The following is a 12,792-nucleotide window of genomic DNA, read 5'->3' on the forward strand; positions in this document are numbered from 1 at the left end:
AGGCGCTCAGTCCGGAGCCGCGCGACTGCTACGGTCGCAGGTTCGAATCCTGCCTCGGGCATGGATGTGTGTGATGTCCTTAGGTTAGTTAGGTTTAAGTAGTTCTAAGTTCTAGGGGACTGATGGCCATAGATGTCAAGTCCCATAGTGCTCAGAGCCATTTGAACCATTTTTTTTTTTTTTTTTTGTATCAAGCAGGACACTAATAAAACTGTATCCAAACATTGCAGGTTTTTTCTTCCTACTGACCCTCACTAACTTACAGTTTTCCACATTCATGGCTAGCTGCTATACATCGCGCCAACTGGAAATTTTGTCTACATCGTCTTTTATCTTTCTAGAGTCACTCAAGTTCGACGCTTTACCGTACATCACGGCATCATCAGCAAACAGCCACAGATTGCTATCTACCCCGCCCACCAAATCATTCATGTATACAGAAAACAAAAGCGGTCATTTCACCCTTCCCGATGTCCTTGTCTCCTATGAACACTAACGGTCGAGGACAACATACTGGGTTCTATTATTTAAGAAGTCTTCGAAACACTCACATATCTGTGAACTTATTCCATACGCTCGCACCTTCGTTAACAGCTTGCAATGGGGCACTGAGTCAAATGCTTTTCGGAAATTTAGAAATATGGAATGTGCTTGTTGCCCTTCGCCCATAGTTCGCAGTATATCATGTGAGGAAAACGCAAGCTGGGTCTCGCACGACCGATGTCTTCTGAAACCATGCTGATTCGTGGAAATAAGCTTCTCTGTCGCAGGAAAGTTTATTGAATTGAGAATATGTCCAAGGATTCTGCAGCAAACAGAAGTTACTGATACTGGTCTGTAATTTTGCGAGTCTGATCGTTTAACCCATCTTGTATATTGGAGTCACCTGCGTCTTTTTCCAGTCGCTTGGCAGTTTATGCTGGCCGAGAGATTCGCAATAAATGCAAGCTACGTGAGGATCCAACTCCGTAGAGTACTCCTTGTAAAATCGAACTGGGATTCGATCTGGACCTGGTGATTTATTTACTTTCAAATCTTTCAGTTGTTTCCCTATACCAGCGATGCATATTACTATGTCATCCATATGGAAGTCTGTGAGATGGTCAAATGACGATATGTTTGTACTGTTCTACTGTGTGAATGATTTCTTGAACGTGACATTTAAAACCTGAGCTTTCAGTTTGCTATCTTCAACTGCCAACCTAGACTGGTCAACAAGGGATTGAATGGAGGCCTTACACCCGCTTAGCGATTTTACATAAGACCAAAATTTCCTCGTGATCTCTGCCAGATCTTTTGTTTAAGTGTGGCGGTTGTAGTTGTACACTTAGCGCATAGATCTTTTCACAGACACACGAATCCCTACTAACCTTCTTTGCCGTCATTTATGCGTTCTCTTTTGAACAGCGAGTGTGACAGCCTCTGCTTTCTCAGTATCCTGTGAATTTCATTATTAAGCCATGTTGGGTCTTTTCCAGCCCTTATCCGCTTACTAGGCACCTAACTCTCCAGACCACGATTAAAATCTGCGTAAACTTTGTCCATAATTCCACTACAACCATCTTACTGGAACTAAGTGATGCCAGTTTACTGTCTAAGTGAGATGCTAATAACTGCTTATCTGCTCTTCTGACGGCCGCGGTGGCCGAGCGGTTCTAGGCGCTTCAGTCTGGAACCGCACGACCGCTAAGATCGCAGGTACGAATCCTGCCTCGGGCATGGATGTGTGTAATGTCCTTAGGTTAGTGTAGTTCTAAGTTCTAGGGGACTGATGACCTCAGATGTTAAGTCCCATAGTGGTCAGATCCATTTTTTTTTTTTTTTTTATCTGCTGTTCTAGCAGAAACACTCTCCTAGCCTTCTTTACGGATTTATTAACTTTCGTAACCATTGCTGCTATAATGGCATCATAATCGATAATCCTCTTTTCTATACTGACATTGTCGATACGATCCGGCCTATTTGTAACAACAAGGATTAAGATGTTTCCATTGCGCGTGGGTTGCCCAGCTAGCTGCTCAAGACAATTTTCAGAAAACGTACTCAAAAGCATTTCACATGAGTGTCTGTCTGTACCCCCCGCAATGAAACCATATATATCCCAGTATACTCTCGGTAGGTTAAAACCGCCTTCAACTAGTATTGAATGATGCGGGTTTTTAATCGCTATTTACCGCAGACTTTCTTTGAATGACTCTAGAACTGTCACAGTAGAATCGGGTGGCCGGTAAAAACATCCAACAGTTTCCGAGCCCTAGCTTTGACCAAAGTGCAAGCGTCTTCACCGCCTAACTACTGCCATATGATAGTGCATTCCTTCCACCAACTCAGCATAAACTGTAGCAGTGTCTTTCTCCTTCAACTGCGAGAAACAAATTATCGCACAATATTTTACTTTATCATTCGGTTGTGCCGTTTTGTTTTAGGTCCTCTAGCAGCGTGCTACTGTTCATAGCGCAGGGATTCCAGTGTCTACCATGACTGCAGACATATACCTGCAAAGAAACAAAAATGTCGTTCAGGATGGCAATGCATTCTGGGGAAGGGGAAGGAAGTGTTTGCGCATGGGGCCGATTCCTCGAAGTCGATAAGGTCATTATCCATATCACCAGTAACGCATTTATCAAGGTTCAGTAAGATTCCATACTTGATAATGTGGCAGAAGACTTCTCAGAGAAGACGTTCGTGCTCTTCCGGTGAAGATGACATCACTACACGTCGTCAATACAGGCAAAACACGATTGACATTAACAATAATCCCTGAGAAGCTCGGTACAGCATTGTCCACTCCATGCAACATATAGCGGAATTCAAACACTCCAAACGGTGTTGTAACAGCTGTTTATTGTATATTTTTAGGGACCAGTAGGATCTGGTTGTATATCGTGGCGAGATTGAGGAGAACGGAAAAAAAATACGAAAAGACGTAGATATCTCCAGTGTGTCACTGTTGGCTGCGGTCGGGGATTGTCCAATTTGCCCCCCCCCCCCCCCCCCCTCGAATCCCTCTCCTGTGCCAACCTCATTATCCCAGAGTAGCTCTTGCACCCATCGTCCTTAATTATTTGTTGAACCTATTCCAATCCCTGCCTTCCTCTATAGTTTTTACCCTGAAAGTTATTCTCTGGTGTCTTAACGCATGTCCTATCATCCTGTCCCTTCTTCTTGTCAGTGTTTTCCATGCATTCCTCTCGTCACAGTTTCTGCAGAGAACCTCTTTATACCGTATCTTATCAGTCTCCCTAATTTTCAACATTCTTCTGTAGCACCACATCTCAATCTCTTCTATTCTGCTCCGCTCCGGTTTTGCCTCTATTCACGATTTACTACCATACACTGTTGTGCTACAAACGTACATTCTCAGCAACTTCTTCTTCAAACTGAGCTGTATGTTTGATATTAATAGACTTATTTTGAAATGTGTTTAGTCTCTATAATCGCGACACAATTGCTAACCACCTTGCAATGTCTATATCTTTTGTGACGGTAGTGCTGTGTCTGCCTGTACTACGGCATTGATTTCCACCTTGGCAATACGAAGCTTATAGGAAACAAGGGATTGCCGGCAATTCCCTTATGGTGCAATGTTCTGAGTCTTTGACAGATACGCTGGACCTGAACTGCGCGAGAATTCTATTAAAATGTGTTTCAGCAATGGTACCTAAAAGGAAGGAAGATTGGAGTTCACCAGAGAATAACTTTCAGGGTAAAAACTATAGAGGAAGCAGGGATTGAAACAGGTTCAACAAATAATTGAGGACAATGGGTGCAAGAGCTACTCTGGGATGATGAGGTTGGCACAGGAGAGGGATTCGAGAGGGGGTGAATGGGGGGGGGGGGGGGGGGCAAATTGGACAATCCCCGACCGCTGCCAACAGTGACACACTGGAGATTTCTACGTATTTTCGTATTTTCGTCATGTCGACGAAGCAGTCGTTAGAGGTCGTGTACATGCTTTGTTATGGGAAGTGTGAGGAAGGAGGTCGGCACTGTCTTTCTGAAAGGAATCTTTCTGATATTTACTTGAAACGATTTAAGGAAACAGCTGAGAACTTAAATCCGGATAGCATCTTTTCGAATGCAGATCCAGTGTCTTACCAATGTGGCACCTTGCTTAATGGGGGGAGAGCTTTGCAAAAAAATTGTAGTCTGGGCAACCACAGCTATAATATACCATGTTGAGAAAAAAATGATTTGACCTTCAATCACAAAACTATTTTAAGTAAATTATCATTTATTGGAATTAATGCTGCAAAATATTCCAAATGGAAACGTTCTAGGACATTTGGTGTCCATAATGGTTCCATCTCAGTCCAGTTGCTTTTCTAGTGTATATTAATGACCTACCATCACTTGCACTGTGAGACGCTAAATTTGTTTTATTTTAAATTACACAAACAATGCAATAAATAGCAAATGCGTTTTCGGAAATGATACTGGTACAATTTCCATGGGTATAAGTAAATGCTTTTTAGCCAATGTCATCAAACTTCGGAAGGATTCAATATAAACATTTCAATAGATTTCCACCAAGGATATGCATAAATATAAGTACGTGGAGATAGAACAGGTCAACTGTGTCACATTGTTTTTTCTATAGTTTTATAGTCGATTCAGGCGAGAGGAGGCTACAATAGAACATACTGAAACTTCAAAACAATTAATTACATACACTTGCCAGATGTAAGATAAATAAAAATTTAAGAAACTGGCAGATCTTTTTATTTCACAAAGTCGCATGTTATCATGATTCGGGGAAGCTCTTCAAATCAAGGCAATACTTTCCGAGCCCAAAAAGTTCTCCAGAAACCAATTCAAACTATTGATTATCGGCTACAGACTACTCTTTCTCTGTATATTTATTTCTCAGTCATAAATGATATATTCTTTTTTCGACTAACAGCTCACTAACATGGACATGAACAGTCTACACAAGTCACATAGTCCAGGCGCTTGCTTTGCCCCAGAAATATGTCTTTTATTCAGCAACACATATTTTCAATAACTTTTTAACAGTTATAAGAATCATGTTTCTTATGATATGTTCCATATCCGTCAACATCTGCTGACTACGGATAACATGAATGAACAAAAACATCTAATCTCATACGCTTTAAATTCTCTTAGAAGTGGTTTTCCTTACAGTATCAAGGCTCCCGTGTTTCCTGAAGATGTGCACGATAAAATTGTTAATTTCTATTGGTCTTGCACGTAAACAAGGCTTTCCTGTGTGCTTTTAACGTAATACCTCCCTAGTTCGTACCGCGGTACATGCCATTTCTTGCAGTTAGTTGCTAATTTGATTTGTCACTGAAGCTACATCTCTGATGAGTCTGAGTATCTTTGATTTAAAGTTTTTCCTTGTTAGGTTTGTTGCAGTTGTTGTCAAACGTGTTTATTTTTATTGCTCGTATGGAGCTATGTGATAGAATTGTGATATTATAATTATAGGAACTTTTAATAGAAAACAGACTGAAAGTTTGTTGACTGCCGAGACGTAAGTTCGAAACATTGTGACACTGTAATTATAATGAAAAGCTTTACTGCCGGTTTTATGAGAACGAAATTATTATACACTCGTGTATTCCGAGAAGATTTCTGAGAATATTTCCAAAAGTCAACGCTTTTAACTTGTACCCCCTGTCTGTGCCAATGACAGCACTGTCTCCTATGGAAATGACAAGCATTTTTACGTCTGAATCGTGTGTTGACGTTGCCGGATATTACTTGCAGTTATTGATGGTTCACCTTATTTTTTGGCGCAGGTGACCCAAAATGTATGTTTAAACAAAGAAGTCACCCTGGCATTACTTCATGACGTCTTACGGTTTTAATAATCCCTCATAATGAATTACCTGTTCGATGATATTTCTTGGATGAGTAAGTTCTCTATGAGTGCATTTATTATGTTTACAGTGTTTGGTGTACAAATGGCATTTGAACGACTGGATGTTTTGCCTTTGGCCGTCTTCATTCTTTTCCCAGCAACTTTTTTAGCGACGTATGTATTTGCTCCTTGCTTCTGATAATACACATCGACTGATATTAGTAAATAAATATCGGCATGTTTTTCTCAATACTTTACAGCTATATTATAGCCGTTCTTCTTGGACATGTAGAGCCAGACTTTCCGTACATTAGTGATACGGGGACATATTCTCCAGAGAGCTGCATATTTGGCCAGCTGCTTAACGTTGGGACACTTCTATGTGAGTATGATAAGTTGTCACAGACTACTTCTCTAGATTATTGGTAAATATCAGTAACCGATTTCCTTGCTTTGTCTAAATTACAAAACTCTGATTCTAATACCATCTGACTATCCACGTTAAAATCATCGATTAAAAGTTTTTGTGCTTTTCAAAGTAACTGTCATAAAATAGTGTTATCAGGATAAAAAGATATCGTCTTATTTTGAAATGCCAACTTCTGTTCCACTCGTCAGTTTCATCACACTGCCATCTGTTTGTCAGTAAGCTTCCTTTCCATCAGCACCATCTCTGAACATGTCCTGTGGATGGCATAAATCAGCTGCTGTGGCAACATGTGAACATGGTTGAAGGAACAGATTAGCCGAGGGGTAATTCCATGTCAGTTCAAGCCAGTAAAGTAACATCGTCAAAATAACCATCACAGATTTCTTTAAAATTTGGCGCAAAGAGTGAGCCATACAAGACAGACTACTAATTTGCATTGGTCTATGACAATTGTGAAGAAAGTTACAGGTCTGAACTGTTTGGTAATTGTGCAAAATTTACACGCATCTGTCTCTTCTAACTGGTTCTAATCCAGATACTGCAATGAAGCCATATCACTGAAAAGCTAACGAGCAGAGCTTTAGTTTTATATGCAAAATGGAAGGTTTCTGCGATTTTCACATTCAAGGTCAATAATCTTAACCTATGATGTTGATTATCTCAAACACCACACCTTCAATTTTTTTTAAGTTTAATGTACTGCTCCAGTATGCACTATAAATATGTTAAATATCAAGATAACACACCAAAGTTGTCTTGCCTAAAAATTAATTTCTTCAGCATCTGTACACTATCAAAATGGAGAAGGTAGCATATAAATATGAAATACAAATTATTAAAAAATACAATTCATACATAATGTAGGACAAATGTTGTTTGTATTATTGTAATTATATTATGAACCATTTACCATGTAGTTTCTATGAAAATACAATAAAAAGTGGTAACATCTTGTTTCACAAGTCTCCTATAATTAAATTGTTAATGTTCACCAGATATTATGTGGGGAGAGAGTATATCCTTCCAGTTTGTACCACGGGATCCAGTCTTGCAAGACGGTCACATCTTTTGATAACACAAGTGCCTGGTATGGTAGGAATTAAAAATGATGGAGATGGTCCATGTGGATGCAAGAGGCTGATCTGTACTTCACTTGCTTCTTCATAATATTGTAAGAGGTATGCAACACCCTGTGACTACCACACAGAACAGCAACAAATTCCTGTATGTCTGTTGACAGCATTCCTTTTGAGACAGTGATCACTCACTCTTCGCTGGCCACTAACATATTCAGTATTTATATATAGGTTCTGTGTGTTTGAAATATCTATACAATTCCTCAATATTGTGCAACTCTAGCTGCTTCTGTTTATGTACTCTAATTTCATTTTCTTTCACATTCACATAGTCTTTCTTTCTGGCATCACACTGCTCCTCACATTATGATTATTCAAAAGTCATGTAGTTCAACAGTTTTTTCACAATACGTCTTAGTGGGCTTTGGATTTGGTGTCACTGTTGTACCATGTTCTGCTATTAACTGTTATGCGTCTCACACCTTGTTACCTGAAGCAGAAGAGTCTTTCATTGTTTTTCTTATATTCCATCTCATTGTAAGTACTGTCAAAATTTGTATTTTGTCAGAAATAAATACTGTCTTGTGAAACTTATCTTTCACCTGGGCTATGATTTCTCCTTCTTCATTTTTTTTTTTCACGCTCAAAATTTGTAGTTTGTCACATACACATCATACAGTCTTGTGAAACTTATCTTTCAGCTGGGCTATGGTTTATCTTTCTTCAATTTTTTCACACTGTTCTTTTTTCAGTTCTCCCACATAAGTATGCTCCAATACTAAGGCAGACTTTCTTAGTTTTTGCTTAGAAGTATTTAAAAGATCCAATGCCAGATACAACGATATTTCACCTACACTTAACATCTTCTGTGGAAGTACCGAGCACAGCTGACGTAACACCATCTGACAATATATTAAGACACTTGTTTACCACCCACTCCTGAACATTTCTGAAATTCTTCTTTAGTTTTGCATGACCTACTTCTTTAAATGAATTGCAACAGTTTTGACTTGAAATACATTTTTTTTACAAAGTATTACTAAACATTACTTCACAGGCTGTGTACTCTGCAGTTTCAGTAAATAATCTACACCTGTGAAGCTAATGATGACTGGTTTAAAATAGCGGCTACTATTGTCTTCTGTTCTGAAATACCAAAGCGAAATAAATTTTTGTTCATGATGGCTTTGGTGCACTGACTTGATATTTACCGTGTTTATAGTAACATACTGGGGCAGTACATTTTTTGTTTTTTTTTTTTTTTTCAAAAAAATTAAAGGTGGGTTGTTTTTCGATATTTGAGGTCAAGGCCAATGACCCTGAATGTGAAAATTCTTAGAAGCCCACCATGTCACATGTCAGTGTAAAGCACTACTCATTAACTTTTCAGTGATACAAGCTTTATACCTTAAATATCGTACAATTGCCAAACTTTGCAGAGATCTGACTGTGTTCACGATTTGTCACATACCTCTGCAGATTGGTGTTTTCTCACTTATCTGCATCACTGAATGCAATACATCTAAAATAAATCTGAGTAGGTGAGGTTGAATGCTATATTGAATTGACATGGAAGAACCTTAAGTGTTAAATACTGCTTTGTCGACTCACAACTAAGCTGTCACTTTCAGCGAAATAGACTTCAAGCTTCTCTAAAGATCAGTATGTCACCACTTCTAAGATTTCATATTAACATTCGATGGCTTCGCCAACTTGCAACTTAAAACACCTCATATGGACCCAAAAGAAATGTGTGTTGTGTTTTCTCTTTGTTCGTGCATCACATGCCCATTTCACATAAAAAGGTGAAACCAGCATCCTGTGTTGATAGGTTCAGTTTACTCAGGAAACAGCTGAAGAAAATGAGGTTCGCTGATGAATGAGCAGTAGTATGATGAGACAGAACAGTAAAATACACACTGGAAAGGAGTACTTTTGAAACAGATACCTTATCTTATGGATGCTAGTTTGAAGAATTCAGTTGTGTCTCATTGCTGTCTTAAACATAACAGCCAGATAATGAGTGTGTCTTTGTTTTCAAATTGCTTCACTATGTGTTGTAAGCTGAGAAAATATAACTTCAATTTTAATATTTTATGAAAATAACATGTGACTTTTAATACTTGGGTCACAGTATGGGCAACAGCAGTATTGCTCTGGTAGTGTCCATGTTCAGTAAGCTTCCCCTCCAGCACCACCACCACCAGTTTCGTTGGTATGCTGCACTCTGATGTGTCACCACCATTAAATATTAGAGTATGCAATCGAGCCTCTGTTGCTTCTTTGCAGCCCACCGTGTGTTCTGGCAATAATGCTCATCTCAACATTCTTTGTGCCAAGCTGTCAAAAATTGCAAGCCATTTAAACATACAACAGCATCCATCATGATGGACTTTCAGACTATATAAAAAAATATGAACCAGAAAGTAGAAAGTTGTGGGAAAGGGAAGTGTACCAACACCAGTACTGGAGTCTGTGAATATTTTAGGATTTAAAAAATTAAATTTGCCCTATTTCATTTGTCATTTTTACCACAGGTTACAGTGTCTGTCTGATTAATATTATCTGATATTTGTTGATTTCAGAGACAGTAATCATTATTGTAGCCTGAAGTCATTGACTGTCTTACTAGAGTCATTAGATAACATTTTAGGTCACCACGTCAGTCCTCATAGCTATACAGATTTAGGCATTACAATGATTTGCGTAAATTAGTGAAGGACGGGACTGACTTCCTGCTCCTAATGGTCTGATTATCAATAGCACATTATGCCCTGTTCTCTTCCTTCTAAAATCTGTTTACTGCTTCCTAATATCTCACAGATTTCTGGTTATTCATGCAATTCTTGCAGTAATTGGGTTATTCGATATGTTTAGTGTAGTCATGTAAAAAAAATGATGTATTATATTTCATAAAATTTCATTTGTTTGCATTGCAATGTTCACCGGATCTTGCAAGTTTCTGTCCTCTTGGGTAATGCACTCCTTTGAACAGGATTCTGTGCAGTATCAGTGGGAAATTTCAAGTAGTTTTTGTTTTTAAAAAGAAATGTTTGCGGAACTAGCTAAATGTAGTTCTCCTATTTGTATTTCCTTTATGACAGCAAAACTGTTTTATTTAGCCATTTGCATATCACCTTCCATTGCAATATTACCATTCTGCTTTGACCAGTGATGCCACCGTAAGCACAGATTAGGTTGTAAGGCTGAAGTTTGGTTGTAGCTTTGGGAGGGCAACAAATGTGTCATTACAATAGCACATCCCATGGTTACATTTACAGTCCCAATAAAAACCTCTATTGTCCCACTGTTCTCTAATTTTTCTAGTGGTTAATATATTTGGAGGTGTTAAAAACAAAAGCAGCCATGCCCAAAACCCTCTATTCCTGTGGAGGTCTCATTAGTCCTGTGGCTTCTGTTTAGGTAATTCATACAGGTTGTTAGTGACATCATCCATTGGTCACTTCTTGAATCTCATATCTCCATGTTGTTGATGCAAAATTTATGTTTTGTTTCACAGCAGATTTTGATTTGTAGTCATAGCTATAAAGTTCCTGTATTGGTGTTTCGTGGTGTTAGCCTGGGGTAATGCTAACTATGAGTGTGTTTTTTCTGGAATGTACTGTATGTCTGAAAATATGGAAGTGTCCAATTCCACCCGTCTGCTCTGATCCATGACATCACAAATATAGCGGAAATGACCATCCACAATGACTCTAATATGGCACCTGTTACGTCATTACGTAAACGTGACAAGAAACACGAAAATACATCAAAAACCTGACACACACACACCTTCCACAAAAAACCTAATCAAACGAACGGGACAAGCATGGAATATGGGGGGGTTTTGCCTGGGGACAAACTAAATATAAACAAAGGAAAGAGGGAAGGAGAGGGAAAGACGGAAGGATGTGGGTTTTAAGGGAGAGGGTAAGGAGTCATTCCAATCCCGGGAGCGGAAAGACTTATCAGTATATCCTCTCTTCTCGTTATCTGCCGGGCCTCAACCTCCTCTAATTTCAAGTTGCTGCCGCTCATACCTCACCTGTCTTTCAACATCACCTTTGCCTCTGTACTTCTGCCTCGACTGACATCTCTGCCCAAACTCTTTGTCTTTACAAATGTCTGCTTGGTAAGTCACATCATCTTTGTTTTTAGATATATTATTCCCACATGGAATGTTTCCCTCTATTAAATATAAACAAATTTAGACACACACTACCATACCAAAAAACACAAAACGACAAAAAAAAAACTGACAGCACAAAACTCCCCAAATTCTACTAAACACAATGTCCTCTGGAATCGGACACATCCCTTGACCTATATAGCTCAACAGCAGCTCCCGATACGAGAACACCCACAGCTACAACCACCCATTGGAATCGAACACTGCCCGTCATCTATATAGGTCAACAGCAGCTCCTGATACCAAACCACCCACAACAATGCCCACACCTTTGAATCTAATGGTTCACTTCACCTACATACATCAGCAGTGGCTCCCGAAACCAAAACACCCACAGATACGACCACACATTGTAATCTAAAACTTTTCTTCAATTACATACCTACAAACCAACACATGATACCAAATCAGCAATACCACACAACTCGGAACCACCCCACCAGCCACAACAACTCGACAAAAACTGCAACAAAATAGATCCTCCACAACTAAATCACAAACCAACCCCCCCCCCTCCTGACACTTACACAAACACTACCAACGACTAACCACCCACTCCCCGCCCCCTTCCCCGCCCTTCCCCCCTACCCTCCCACGAGCCGCAGCCACCCATCCACACAAACCACCCTAACCAACCACCTTCAGCTTGTACATCTTACTGATAGGCCTTAAAAAAACCTGAAAAAACAATGGCCCTCAGGAACGCTCTTCCGCTAACAGTACTCATCTAAATGAGACTGAAGGTTAGGAGAACGCCTCTTCCTCCTCGCAAGAACTGGCTTAACAGTCCTTCACATCCCCCCTCCCCCTTATGACATTTGTACAAGCCCCTGTCTCATAATTTTTAAACTCTAAAACTATGGTTCACTACTAAATGATTTTACGCTCCCTCATCCAACCCCCTACAATAAGAAAAATCATCAGAAACTATCCAAAACCCTAAAAACACATTCCCAACACCCATCCCCCTATACAACGGCCCACCACACCCAGACGCCAACCTCAAACTTACCCCTCCCACACTTCATTTTCCCAAACTGCAACTCGTCCACCTCCACCACAACCCCAGGCCCACCCAACTTACCCCTGTACTTAATAAACACACTTCACGACAAAACGAAAACCAGTCAAGCACACTCCTCTCACTCACACCGCGACGTATGGAGCACCATAGGTTATCCCTATGGCACCGCCACATATAACGTCCCTGGTCCAAGATGCCGGAACTTTTGCCTATTTCATGTAATGACCACAAACAGCACACTTC

The 12,792-nt window shown here is 39.7% G+C and overlaps 1 protein-coding gene across 2 annotated transcripts in view; it reads left to right on the top strand.

Annotated features, from left to right (window-relative positions):
• Window positions 1-5,347: 5,347 nt before the first annotated feature.
• Window positions 5,348-12,792, top strand: part of LOC126298351 (DNA damage-regulated autophagy modulator protein 2) — an 88,218-nt gene continuing 80,773 nt past the window's right edge. The window contains exons 1-3 of one of the 2 annotated variants that reach the window (XM_049989646.1): window positions 5,348-5,497; window positions 5,917-6,001; window positions 6,088-6,209. In XM_049989646.1, coding sequence (XP_049845603.1) covers window positions 5,931-6,001; window positions 6,088-6,209 — 193 coding nt within the window. In that variant the 5' untranslated portion in view covers window positions 5,348-5,497; window positions 5,917-5,930. The other variant, XM_049989647.1, reaches the window with a different exon arrangement.

Source organism: Schistocerca gregaria, chromosome X (assembly GCF_023897955.1).
Source record: "Schistocerca gregaria isolate iqSchGreg1 chromosome X, iqSchGreg1.2, whole genome shotgun sequence".
In the NCBI taxonomy this organism is placed as follows: Eukaryota; Metazoa; Arthropoda; class Insecta; order Orthoptera; family Acrididae; genus Schistocerca; species Schistocerca gregaria.